This window comes from Myotis brandtii, unplaced genomic scaffold (assembly GCF_000412655.1).
Source record: "Myotis brandtii unplaced genomic scaffold, ASM41265v1 scaffold132, whole genome shotgun sequence".
NCBI classification, from domain to species: domain Eukaryota; kingdom Metazoa; phylum Chordata; class Mammalia; order Chiroptera; family Vespertilionidae; genus Myotis; species Myotis brandtii.
In genome coordinates, this window is record NW_005354673.1 from 4,980,643 (window position 1) to 4,994,520 (window position 13,878).

The window sequence follows — 13,878 nt, forward strand, 5'->3', positions numbered from 1 at the left end:
CTCAGGAGGTTATGATGCATTCCTAACACGACATGAATCAGTCTTTTAATGCTCAATAAATTTCAAGATGGCTTTGTTCTTTCTCTGCTCTTCCTTTCCTTTCCTCACCCTCCCCAGAAAGCAGCACAACCTCGCATTTTATGTAACTTCTTAATGGGCATGAGCTAAATGCAAATGCTCTTGCATTTCCAAAAAACGAGTGAGTGCTTTTTCTTTTATTAATCGAACTTGCCCTTTACTGTCCTAAGTGAACAAACAGTGTAGTGCTCACGTACAGCTGTTACATTCTCTGTTTTCCTGGGACAGGAATCAGCTCCGTACATAATCAGTTAGGATTATAGAGAGCTATGATGAATTCAAGGGCAAGTGCTTGTTCGCCCATGCCAAGCCCAGGGAGAACATTATTCCTATGGGAAAACCTGACCCACTCTACAGTGTGAGCCTTAAGGATCATAACGTTGCGAAAGGCAGACCCTGAATGGAATGGTTCAGGAGTGAACCCACTTATAGCAAAGGTGAGCTCTGGGATTGAGACCCAGGCTGACCTTGTGTACCATGCTCTCGAATTAGCACCCAGCCCGGCCACTTTTCCGGGCCCCACAGGCTGGTGCCTTTGTTTCCCGAAGAGGAAAGAGCACAAACTTCCAAGGCCCAGGGCTCTAGCAGCCTCCTTCCCTGGACCTATTGGGGAGTCCCTGACTGTTGGGAAAATGGGCAGTCCAGCCGAGCCTATGGCAGGGTGGGCATCCCAGATGCAATTTAGGGTCCCATCACCCTGTCAAACCTCCCCCCCCACCTCTGCCAGGCTTCATGTGCCTCCACCGGCATGCTCACCACCAGGGCGATCGCAATGGCCTTAGTACCGTGGGGGCCCAGCCCATGGTGGTTGAGGTTCATGTAGGACTCCTCCATGTTCCGGATGAAGTAAGAGACAGGCACTACGCCCACCAGTTTGCAGGCCTCCATGTACAGCTCCTTTTGCCCGGTGGTGAAATATTTCTCAGTATCTGCAGAAAAAGATGTGAATTCTCTTCTGCCTTTGCCTTATCTCTTCTGACACCAGGCCATGTTCCCTTCTGACCTGTCCCTTGGGTGTCAGTTAAGAGGGCAGCTCCAATTGGGAAGTCAGCCAGCAGTGGGAGGGAGACTCCCGTCCAGAAAGCCTCAAATGGGCGTCTCCCTTTGGGATGACACAAGCCCCTGAGGTTAGGCCCCAGGCTCCCCTAGGAAAAGTAGCCCCACCGGCTTCCTGGGTTGGCCGTGTCCAGGGACTGATCACCCAGAGTGCATGAAGGCCTAGTCTCCCCTTGGGGCAGCTCTGAAAAGCCAGATGAGAAGCTGGCGACCTGTGATGGTTGAGGGAGTCTCCATTTCCCTTTTAGTTTTGCTACCACTGTTAAGATGTGAGCCATAACCAAAGCATCACTGACGACTTAGAGAAGTACCAGCTTAAAAAGCCCACGTAGGCTTCTCACGGGGGCAAATCAAGGCAAGATGGAGAGACCCCCAAACCAGCCAGAAACAAGGAAACTTGCATGTGAGTCGGCGTTCCTCTTTCGCAGACTTGCATGTCATTTTTTTCTTTAAAAAGATCTGTGATCCCTACTTTCCCAATGACAAAGCTAGCCCAGATTACACACAGTGCTCAAGGCAGTTGACAGACGAGGCCTTCACATCTCCATTCCAACCTTCTGGAGCCTTTGTCTGTAGGCTTTAGACAGCCTGGCCCGTGGGCAGCGGGCAGCGGGCAGCGGGCAGTGGGCCTGCCTGGATGCCGATGTCCCACTGGCAAGATGTCCCAGGCCAGCTGGAGTCTAAGCCTGTGTCTGTTTTTCCTTCGGATCCCAGGGCCTTTGGCCAAGCCACCCCAAACGTTTCTAAGGCGGACAGTGAGAGCTTTGTTGGTGATTAGACAGCAGCTTGACAAGAAAGTTGCTTTTGCAGGCACAGCTTCACATTGGCCTTCTCTCTGCGATGGTTATAGAGCAGGGTTTCTCAACCTGGGCACTACTGACCGACCGACCGACCGACACTCAGTGTTGGGCGTTCCCCGCTGTGAGGGGCTGTCGTGTGCAGGGCAGGGATGTAGCACAGTCCCTGGCCAGTAGCATCCCCCCAGCCCAGTTTGCCAAGTATTCCCTGGGGTGCAAAGTCACCTGAGGGAGAACAACACTCGCTGCATAGGAGAAACAGCATGAGGTGGCTGAGCAACTTCTGCTCCCTTCTCTCCCTCTTTTGCCGCCTCACACCAGCTTATATTCCCAGGGGCTCCTGTCTCAGGCCGTCCCGGGAAGCCCTCCCTGCCCCGGTCCCAGCTTCTCAGCCCCAGCTGCAGGGGCACCAGGAGTGGAGCCACTCTCAGCACAGAGCTGGCACCAAATGTAATCATTAGGGGTTCTCCGTTGCCAAAGCAGCATAGGGAGCCCCCAGCTGTGTCCCTGGCACTGATTCTGCTCTGATTCTGCTGACCCCTTCCAGCTGTATTCACTGTGGTTGTATTTTAGGGGCAGCTTGCAACGCTATTACCACTTGCAGGGGGTGGGGGTGAGGAGAGGAATGAGTAGAAGCAGGGGTTCCGCATCTTCCAACTGTGAAACATTCAGTGTTGAAAGCAACATTCACAACGGACTTGAAGTGGAAAAGTAGAAAAAAGAGCAACAACCTATAAATAAATTTAAAAAAAGAAAGAAAAGGAGAAAAGAGTAAAGAAAGAAAGAAGGAAAGAAAGAGAGAATGGGAGAGAGAGAGAGAGAGAGAGAGAGAGAGAGAGGAAAACAGAGCCACAAGCCACAAGATGCCCAGAGGGGCAGGGAGCAGGTCTGTGTGTGGGGTGAACAGTATGTTGACCTTGGCAGGGGTTAGGAACTGACTGTATAGAGGAATTTGACGGTTGGATTTGGCAGAACAGGCTCGCCTGCGTTTCTACCGCCTCTGATCACTGCCCGCCACCCAGCCGTCAGGACACAGGAGAGAAAGGGCCCCTGGGCCGGCCTCAGCTGGGAGGTGTGAGGCTGGCCCAGCTGGAGGGGCCGGCATTGTTCTCGCCTTGCTTCACATGTGTTCTTTGTGGCACTTCCCTTGTTGGGGAGACTGGGAGGAAGAGGAAGAGGAAGGTGGAGGGGCTGTTTGCAGTAACAGAGTCTTTGCTGCAGCTGAGACAGTCCCCCACCCTCACCCCCCATGGCCATGCACTTGGATTTGTCAGGGGCTCTCACGCAGGGGAACACAAACTCCAGTGTGAGGAGAGGAACGTCACCAGGATGCAGGTTGGGCCACAAACACGCCGGTGGCCCCTGGGATATGGAATGCTGGAGGCAGATTGGCAGGGTGGGGTGAACTGGGTGTCAGCAAGCCTTGGTAAGCTCTCGGTGGCCTTTGGCAACTCACACAATCTCTTTAAGCCTCAGTTTCCTCCTCTGTCAAGGCAGGTAATATAATGCCTCCCTCCTGGGGCTGTGGTGAAGGCGACACAAGATGCCACGTGTGGAAACATTTGTGACACCAGAAATCCCCGCTCATTGACTGGTCCAGCATTCAACAAGCTGAGGTGCCCACGCGGCTCACCCGCCAACTGGGGAAGTCAGGTCTGTCCCCCCACACCTCCGAAAGCCCACTTTCACCTTCAATCTCGAGGTCTGTTTCTGAACTCTCCCGGGTGGGTTTCCCTTTATCCGAGGCCGGGGCGGCTTCGGCCTCACAGTAGAGCGTTTCATCACTGCTATGTGGTGTCGCCTGGGTTCCAGTCTCCTCTAGAAGAAAAACGCATCTCCGTGATGTTGGAAATGAAACCCGCCAGCCTTTCAGGTAGAGCCACTTCCACTTCCCTCCACCTCGGTTTCCCCCTCTGCCTCCCAGGTCCTGGCTGCAGCCTTTGTCCCCCAGCTGCACGTGGCTCCAGACACCAAGGACTCCATTCTGCAAGCCCTTCCTCCCCAGCACTGCTGCCTCCCGCCCCCAGCATCCGTGGGGTCGCATGCTACCCCTCCTCGTGTTCTCTGGAGACTTGCTGATCTATTCCCCACTTTGGGCCTGACTCGGACTTTGGCTTCTTGCTCCCTCTTCTCTTTCTTACTGGTTTGGGTGGGGTTCAGAGTTGCTTTGCTCTGAATGATGGTGAAGGCCACGGGCAGGGCAGGCGACTCGGTCAAAGGTAAAATAAACCGGAACAGGAGCGGTCTCAGGAATCGAGAGGGATAACTGGATTCCTAAGACTTTGACGTAGCTTCTCCTCCTTCCAACCCTACATCTATTTTATGACCACGAAGAAGGCAGGGCTTGCAAAATCCCCCTGGGGTTAAATTCATTGCTATAATTAAATACACGTGTTCTGAGCTTCCCTCGCTTGCTAGACATGGACTTTCTGCCACTGGGCCAGTGATCGGGGACCAGCTGAGGGTTCCTGACAGCTACACGCAGGTGTCCACAGCTCGTCCTATATCAGCGGGAAGCAGTGGTTTGGGGAAGCCAGGCTGCACTGCCAGGTGGCCTGTCAGAACCTAAACAGCCTATCCTTCGGGTGGACTGAGCATTGGTGGCAGGGGTCCTAAGTTTTGACCACCCTTGTTCTAAGACGGGAGTTCCTAATGAGTCCACACAGGTCTGTGTCTTTCTTAGTCCTTGTCTATAGACCCAAGCCCCAACATGTATTTCCCAGCCTATAAGGTAAGGTCTGTGTAATAAGGGGTGGGAGTAGCTAGTGGCCTGGTAGTTAGAAGACATACAGCAGATTAGCCAGAAAATTTAGCTATCCAGAGGTGATGACTTTCTGAGCCTTAATTTCCTCAGTAGTCAAACAATTTTAGAATTCCATCCAAGCTGTGGAACGCTGGTAAATGTCTAACTGGCTCTCCAGAAAAAAAAATTCTGATGTGTAGTAATGGCCAATTCCAGTGGTGTAAATGTTCCCGACATGGGTGATTTCAAACTGCCAACATGATGTAGAGCAGCTCAAAAAATGAAATTCAAAGTCGACTAGAACTGGTAGGAGCCAATTCTAGCACAACATGCATTCAACGCTCTCACTCCCTGTTTGGCAAGTCCCGAAGCCAAGTCAATGTAATACATCATCCCAAATCTAGAGGGTCCCAAGAAAGAAGGGCACTAGGTTTCTGGGTCCATGTGATCACTGGGTATTACACTGAGGCAGCCTGGAAGGGCTGGAGTGGTGAGAGATGGGATGCCTTTTCACCTGTTGTCTCAGGCTCAAGAGGTTCATCATTGTCCATGGTGCCAGGGGCCTCTCGGGGGCTGCTGCCAGCTTCTTGCCACCTTTCTGCTGCTTCCCTAAGAAGCACACCTGTCCATTCACCTCGGTCTCAAACTTTGTGCTCTCTGTTCTCACATAGACAAATCTGGAGGCGTGTGGTTATCTTTCTATCCCTGCAAGCCCTGGGGAGAGTGGGCTTTGGTGGGAACTGGGCATGTATGGATTTGACCCCAACTCTGGAAGAGATATGTACTTCCCAGAATCATCAGGGAGAGTGTCACAGCTCAATTCCTGGGAGCCCTGTCAAAAGGATGTCCATCTGCCTGCAACTTTATGACTTAGGAGCCACTTTCATTTCATCGGCAACATTCCATGACCTCATGCAGACATTGTGATCCATGTGAGTGGACCTGGTAACAGCAAGTCTGCCACCCTCTTGGTGGCTCTGACAGTCATCTTTTTTCATATGTCTGCTGGGACCAAGCTAAGGCTTGGCTGTGATTACGAAGGTGCTGTGGGGGTGCCTCTCAGTGGTGGTGTATTTCCCTCTGAGTCAGGACCAAACCCAAGCCCCTCAATCAGGTGACTGTGAAGAGCTGCCACCATGTTCTTCTCTCAAGGTGGTTGTGCTTCAGGTACGAAATGTTTCAGTGATGGGTGAAGTCTGTTTTCTTCTACCCAGTTCTCCTTCCTTTGTTCTTTTCCCCCTTGGGAGAGTATCCTCAATCTTGAAGCAGAAGATCTAAAGCAAAGCACAACAAACATATGTTCTATCACTACAATTTGTTGCAGCCAAAACCTTTGTTCAATCCAAACTACTGGGCTGCCTAACTTGAAACCACTCAACCATCATTCCCACGCGTGGCTGTATTCACGTTCGTTGGAGTTGAAGTTCACTTGCAGTTTACTGTCAAGAGACTCTGGAGGCATGTTTGTTCCTTCTTGATAAGCTTTCAGCACATCAACGTTCAGGTCAGTGACTACAGGGCTCGGGGACATGAAAATGCCTCTTTGCCACTCAGAAGAATGATGAAGATCTAGGAATTTGTGTAGGGAAAACATAGATCCTTGGATCAAAAGAAATATGTAAATCTGAGATGTTAGTCATTTCTTCAGGCAATCAATCTGAAAAATATAGAGCAAGGCACTAAGAGAAGCACCATTGTGGGGAGGGGATGCAGACATGATTAACATGGAGCTTTCAGGGTATATTATATAACAAGAGAGAAATTGACAGGGCCACCTCTAGAGTGTGAGGATCCTGGGCAAATATTTCTGGCAGAGCTCCTGTTCATATAAACAACTCGAGTCACCCTAAATAAGCATGGTGATACCATTCTAGCGGTCCAATCTCATGTGGTTTCTTGAAAGATATATCAAACAGGCCAAGGGAGTGATCAACTCCTGGCATAATGTGGTAGGCACCAGTCATGGAGACCCTTGGATCATCTGGTCAACCCTACATTGATGGAAAGGATAAGAAATTGTCCTGGAAGGAGAGAAATTGGGACTAGAGAATATGTAGGTCTTAGTCTAACCTCTGGACAGGACAAGGTGGTCTTAGGTACAAAAGGCACATTAGAAAATTTGGAGGAAGGCATTCCAAATAGCCACTGGGCACAGGAACTGCTTGCCTGGGCCTACGAGCAGTACTGGGAATTGATAAGGAGGATATTCTCCAGGAGTTCAAGGAGGGTGAGGTTTCTTTATGTTGGGGAGCATTCATGGGCTCTGGACAAGGATAGTTTGGGGGAAAGGCTTTTGGACAAGTAGAGTCTGAGGGAAAGACTTTTATATTAGGTCTATGATCCATTAAATTTTTTTTATCAGGGTACTAACATAAAATCTACAATTTGACCCTATTAAAGTGTACAATTTAGTGGCATTAAGTGTATGCACAATGTTGTACAACCATCACCACTATCCATTTCCAGAACATTTCCTATGATCCATTTTGAGTTACTTTTTGTATAAGGTATGAAGCATAGGTCGAGATTCATTTTTGCATGTGGATGTTCAAGTGCTCCAGCACCATTTGTTGAAAAGACTGTCCTTTCTCCATTGAATTGTTTTTTTCACCACTGTTAAAAATCAGTTGACTATAGGCATTCTTTCAGTTTTTTTGTGGGGCTAGCATTTCAAAAACCATATAACCAGCAATATGATGCATTATCTATCAAAATATTATACCGTGGTTCCTCTTATCCACAAGGGCTTAGTTCAAGATCCCCAGTGGATGCCTGAAATCGTGGATGGTACTGAACCCTACATACTGTTTTCTCCCATATATACATACATACATACATATCTATGATGACATTTAATTTATAAATTAGGTACAGTAAGAGATTAACAACCCTATGTAATAAAAGGCTAATATGCAAATCGACTGAATGGCGGAACGACCGGTTGCTATGACGCACACTGACCACCAGGGGGCAGATGCTTAACATAGGAGCTGCTGCCTGGTGGTCAGTGCACTCCCACAGGGGGAGCGCTGCTCAGCCAGAAGCCGGGTTCATGGCTGGCAAGTGCAGCAGAGGTGGTAGGAGCCTCTTCCACCTCTGCAGCAGCGCTAAGGACCCCTCAGGGGATGTCTGCCTGCCAGCTTATGCCCACTCCCTGGGTCCTGGACTGCGAGAGGGCGCAGGCTGGGCTGAGGGACCCCCCATTCCCCAGTGCACGAATGTCATGCACCAGGCCTCTAGTAACTAATAATAGAATAGAAAACTTATAACAATATACTATAATAAAATTTATGTGAATGTGGTCTCTCTCTCAAAATGTCTTCTTGTACTGTACTTACCTTCTCATGATGATGTGAGATGATACAATGCCTACATTAGATGAAGTGAGGTGAATGACATAGGCATGGTGACCTAGCATTAAGCTACTGTTAACCTTGAGGAAGGAATGTCTAGGCTGAGACCTGAAGGTCCATCAGGCAGTAACCAGGTGAAGGCAGAGAGATGGGGTAGGCTCACTGGGGGAGGAAAGGTATTTGAGGGTGAGAAAAATATATACAAAGTCCCTATGGCATGTTGAGGGAGTCTCAAGTTGTTTAATGAGGCTGGAGTGTGATTCTCATGGGGGGAAGTGGTGGTGGGAAAGAAAAACAGAGATGAGATGGGAGGTGAGCAGAGGCCAATAATGAAGGGCCTTCAATGCTATGCTGAAGAGTCTGGCCTGTATTTGAGAATTGGGGGACGGGGGAAGGCTTTAAGCAGCAGTGTGACCTGACATGACTCGAATAGCAGGGAGACAGCTCTGGCTGCAGGGTCAAGAGTGGATTGAAGATAGGAAGAGGAGCAACATCAGTTAGGAGTGGCTGCAGGGATGAAGTGGACTGAATGAATATAAAGGCCAAACTACTTGGACTTGGGGGCAGATCAGATATGAAAGTGAAAGGGGAGATGTAAACCCAGGAGGCCAGGTGGATGACTGTGCCATTCCTAAAGAAAAGGACAGAGGAGCCAGGGCAGCGGTTTTTTGGGGGATTGTGGGGGAAGGTCATGAGTACTACTTTGGGTGTGTTGAATCTTGGATATGTCCCTGGGAAGTCCTATGGGAGATCCATGGGCAAAAGGATTCATGTGTCAGTAGCTCAGGAAAAGGTTAAAAATGTGGATGTGTGAGTTGTCAGTACGCGGATGGTACTTGAAGCCATTGGAGTGGTGAAAATTTCTCCAGGAAGAACTTTAAAGTAAGAAGAGGAGAGAGGCCAAGGATAAAATCCTAGGAACACCATCATTGAAAGGAGGAGGGCGGGGGTCGGAGGAACAGAAATAAAAGACACTAGGACAAAATGTCCAGAGAATTAGAAGGAAAACAATGTCACAGAAACTAAGGGAAGAGAATCTTACAAAAGGGGGGGGGGAGAGATGCAAAATTACAAAATATTCAAGAAATAATAAAGCCCGGAGAATGTCCATAGAATTTAGCAACAAGGAAGGCATTGGGACGTTTTAGTGGAGTGATGAGAGTGGAAGCTATATTTAGTGGAATGAAGGTGATGAGATGTGAGGAAGTATAGACAGCAGGAACAGAAAACTCTTTGAAGAAGCTTGGCTGTGGAGGAGAAGTGAGGAGATGGGGGGGGGGGGCTGGAGGGGGACAGGGGCTGAAGGAGGGTTTCATAATATAGGAGCAATTTGAGCAAGTTTAAATGTTGATGGAAAGAAGTCAGGGAAGAACAGGAGAGGGGTAAAAGGAGGAGCACAACCTCTGAGAAGGCAGGAAGGAGGGGACTCCAAGCCTGGTGGGGTTTTCAGTCACTGTGTTGGGAGGGAAGAACAGTTGGCTGTGCCTGCCAGACAGGGGCTGAAGGAGGGTTTCATAATATAGGAGCAATTTGAGCAAGTTTAAATGTTGATGGAAAGAAGTCAGGGAAGAACAGGAGAGGGGTAAAAGGAGGAGCACAACCTCTGAGAAGGCAGGAAGGAGGGGACTCCAAGCCTGGTGGGGTTTTCAGTCACTGTGTTGGGAGGGAAGAACAGTTGGCTGTGCCTGCCAGTCAGTGTGTTGGTGTGGCAACCGGGAGTAGAGGGACTTCACTTGGTGGGTCTACTTTTTCTCTAAAGTTGGTAGGGAGATGATCTTCAGAGAGCAAGAAGGGAGGCAATATGACAGCAAGTTTGTGGAAATGGGAGAGAAAACGAATTAAGAACACAGGATTGCTGGGGAGGGTTGAGGGCTGAAGTGAGGTTGGAGACCAGCCCACTAATAGCTCCAATCTGTTGGTAATTTTACACACCAGTGCCCAGCAGCCCAGATGTAAGAGCCAAGGAGAAGAATGGCTTTACTGAACCTGGGCAGGTGTAATCAAGGAATGGTGGGCAAGAAAATTGATATTGGGATGAGAGCGTTTTAAAGGATGCCTGAGGGGGATTGAAAGGTGACTAAGGGGAAGCTTGAGGGCAGAACAGAGAACTCAAGGGTTTGATGGAGTTAAAGAACAGTGTGCAGAAATGAAACTGGGAAAGGCAGAAAGCCAAGGGGTGACCCATCAGAGGGGGTTTGTGAATTTATGATTTCAGAGGTGGAGCAGTACCCAGTAATGACACATCATGGGTGTCTAAAGTACAGTGGGAATGAGGTCAGTGAGGAGGGGTGACAATGAGCTTCTAGGATTTGAGATGGCTCATCCACATTAGTAATGGAGGGAGGACTGGAGGCAGGGAATACTGTGAGTCTAATAGTAGTGTCTTTAATGAGAGAGGAGGAATGAGGTCAAGAAAAGACAAGGGTGAGGTAAACATTGATGAGTACTTGAGAAATCTCTAATGAACACATGACACATGAATCAGTGAGTAAGGGAGTGAATGAATGCATCAGCTTAGACCGATCTGGTATATTCTGGGAATATCTAGACATAAATCCTGAGATGCCAGAGGAAACACGGGGCTCAGAGAAGGCAAGTTACTGGGAGTGTATGGGTCTCAAGTTATCATAGAGTTACACATAGACAATTCTTTTCTACCTATCCTATTTAGGAGGCTGTTTGAGTCCTCTACACCTGCACAGGTTCAATATGATAGTCACTTACTGTAACTACTTGAAATATAGCTAGTCTGAATTAAGATGTGCTGTTCACCTGAAACACGTTGGATTTCAAAAACTTAGCACAAAGAACTTTTTAAAAAACTACTTTTAATATGTTTTTACTAGAGGCCTAGTGCACAAAATTTGTGCACTCAGGGGAGGGGGGGGGTCCTGGGGGAGGGTCCCTCAACCCAGCCTGCAACCTCTCGCAGTCAGACATCCTTAGCACTGCCACGGAGGCAGGAGAGGCTCCCACCACCACTGCTGCGCTCACCAGCCATGAGCCCAGCTTCTGGCTGAGCGGTGCTCCCCCTGTGGGAGTGCAATGACCACCAGGGGGCAGCTCCTGCATTGAATGTCTGCTCCCTGGTGGTCAGTGTGTGTCATAGTGACCGGTCTTTCCGCTGTTCCGTCGATTTGCATATTAGGGTTTTATTATATAGGATTGATTTCAGACAGAGGAAGGGAGAGGGAGAGATAGATAGAAACATCAATGATGAGAGAGAACCATTGATTGCTTGTCTCCTGCACACCTCCCCACTGGGGATCAAGCCTGCAACCTGGGCATGTGTCCTGACCAGGAATTGAAATGTGACCTCCTGGTTCATATGTTGATTCTCAACCACTGAGCCACACCAGTTGTGCCAAAAAAATATTTTCAGAACATAAAATATCTCATTTAAAAATGTTGATGACATGAGCTTCATGTTAATTTTTTTTTTGGATATATGGGGTTACATATATTAAAATTAATGTCACCTACTTTTTTCTTTTTATGTGAGGCTACTAGAAAATTTTAAGTTACATATCTGCTTCACATTATATTTCTCTTGGACAACACTACTCTAGGCCTTGGTCAGTAGCCTCTGAAATCCCAAGGGAAGCATTATGCCACCTTGTGTAGTTAACCAATGGATTAATAAAGGCAGCTCTCATATCGAATTTCCACAAATATGTGTTGGCAGAGTAAAATTTGAAAGCTCAAAGCATAAATTTCTTATATACAGGAAATTTGCCTCTGAAAGAACATTTTAAATTCCTCAAAGTATTGCAAAACCTTCCACTTGCCCTATTAGATAGGTCTGCACCCTTGAAACCACTCAATGGTGGACACAGATGTTTAGCATTGCTTCCACTGTTATCACAGGGGGGGTGAACTGAGGGGCTCATCGGTCTCTCTTAGAATATTTCTGACATCATGAGGCTGCAGATGGTGTAGGTTATACTTGTAATTTTCCTTTGATGGGGAAGCCTGTGTCTGCACTTCTCTAGGCCAAGTCTCCTTGGAATCTGTAGTCATGGCTTGCTTAGCAATGCCATATTGCAGTCTGAAGGGCCCTTATTTCTGCCAGGGATTGTAGAAGATGACCCTCCATTATCAGTAGCCAGAGGTGTTTTTGGCTTAAATTTTAAAAATATAATAGTAAACATTGAGAGCTTACCCTGGGCTGAGCACAGTGAGGTAACTAAGGCTCCAAGAGGTTAGGGTAACCTGAGAAGTTCCAAGGGTAGAAAGTGGCAGAGCCAGGATCTGGGCGCAGATGGTCCAACTCCAAAGCTTGTGATCCTTACATCATCCTACTCTTCCCAACAGATCGGATTATGGATCAGGAAACAAAAGGAGGCCAGCCGTTCTCCATTGGCCTCAGGAAAAGCCTTTGAAAGAACATGGCATCAATTAGCCTGACACCCTTTACCCATACCTGCAATGAATAGCCCAGCTGAGCTAGATCCTTCTGCAGAGGTTCCCAAAATGTAACCAGAATAACTTGGTCAGTTTTTAAGAGCTCCACCTCAGACCTGAGTAGGACCTAGGAGTTTTTATTTTTAAGACATTTTCCAAGTGGATAAGGAAACCCTAATTTCACAAAATGATAAAAATAGTCTCTAGATAAATACTTTGATTTAGGGCCTGGTTTGGAACTTGGATTTCTGGGTAACTATTGGGGCAAAATGGCAGGAAGGTACAAGGAAGGGCTATTTAAGCCACATCAAAGGCGTGGGCCTGACTTTGGGGGACCCTTAGGTAACATTTGTGTACTAGTTTCTAAACCTTCAGATTGCTCCTGGGGCTTCTGCTTCATGGGAGGCCAAGGCAGGCGTGCTGTTGCCTGAAGGTACACTTCTCGGGAGCTAAGGGAAAACAGCCAGAAAGCCACAATACTGACTCTTTCCTGCTTCCTCCTTCTAGCCTTTCAGTGTTATGATGTATCCAGCTGGTCCTGGATCTGGTGACTCCCCAGAGGGCTTCCCAGAACAACCGAGGCTGCAGCCACAAATTGGAAACTGCACAGCTCAGACACTGGGTACTGAAATTGGTAGTATGTATAGTCCTTCCTTCTTCAGTTGGTTGGGGCAGAAGACGGAGGTTGCAGAATGGGGAAGAGAGACGCACAGAGGTCTTTGGGTAGCATAGACTTGCTAGGGGACCTGGCCTTCCTTTCATGACTTTGTTCAGTCAACAAAGATGTATTTAGCCCTACTATGTGCCTGACACTGTTGTACACACTAGAGAAATACCTCAATGAAAACCAGCCAACCAACCAACCAGACTTGGTCCCTGCCTGCCCTTTGGAAGCCCCCTCTCCCCCTTTCTTGACTCCCTTACCAATGGGACGCCCCCCTTTATCTAGATCAGGTATAAAGAGGATCCATTTGAAACAGGATGAGGAAGGAGACAAAGGTGTGGACTCGGCTTGTGACCTAGAATCTGAGCTGGAGAAGACGGTAGGGTCAGGAAAAAGAGAAACATGGAGAATCGCTCTTTCCTTTCTCTGGGCTGAGAAGGGTGAGATTACAGAAGCCAGGGCTGGGTGCGGCCTTCGGGAAGCCCAGCCCCTCCCTCGGTTTACAGATGAGAAAACTGAAGGGCGTAGAGGTTACAGGGTGGACCCCAAGTTAGGGGGCGGGAGTGGGAATAAAATCGTATCCTCTGGGTAATACTAGGGAGCTTCCAGCGTGGCGCTCATCTGAAACTCCTGCGCTTCGCGGGCCTCCCGGAGCCAGGTCGCGTCCATTGCCATGGGAACAGGCCCCGCCCCCGCGTGTTCCACGGCCCCAATAAAGTTGTTGTTGAAGCTCAGCGGGACCACGTGAGCCGCCCGGGGCGGAGCTGGGGGCGGAGCCTGAGG

At 48.7% G+C, this 13,878-nt stretch overlaps 1 protein-coding gene and 1 long non-coding RNA gene across 6 annotated transcripts in view; both read right to left on the reverse strand.

Annotated features, from left to right (window-relative positions):
* LRRC74A (leucine rich repeat containing 74A) overlaps positions 1-5,296 on the reverse strand; it is a 25,222-nt gene extending 19,926 nt beyond the window's left edge. For 3 of the 4 annotated variants that reach the window (XM_014534726.1, XM_014534725.1, XM_014534724.1), the window contains exons 1-2: positions 3,621-5,269; positions 835-1,007 (exon numbers count right to left, since the gene is read on the reverse strand). In XM_014534726.1, coding sequence (XP_014390212.1) covers positions 835-1,007; positions 3,621-3,975 — 528 coding nt within the window. In that variant the 5' untranslated portion in view covers positions 3,976-5,269. Of the gene's footprint in view, positions 1-834; positions 1,008-3,620 lie in introns of all 4 variants that reach the window. The other variant, XM_005860175.2, reaches the window with a different exon arrangement.
* Positions 5,297-5,337: 41 nt separating this feature from the next.
* LOC106725049 overlaps positions 5,338-13,878 on the reverse strand; it is a 9,426-nt gene continuing 885 nt past the window's right edge. Inside the window, exons 2-3 of one of the 2 annotated variants that reach the window (XR_001360913.1) lie at positions 12,190-12,403; positions 5,338-5,948 (exon numbers count right to left, since the gene is read on the reverse strand). This is a non-coding gene — a long non-coding RNA (uncharacterized LOC106725049). Of the gene's footprint in view, positions 5,949-6,126; positions 6,244-12,189; positions 12,404-13,878 lie in introns of those variants that run through there. The other variant, XR_001360914.1, reaches the window with a different exon arrangement.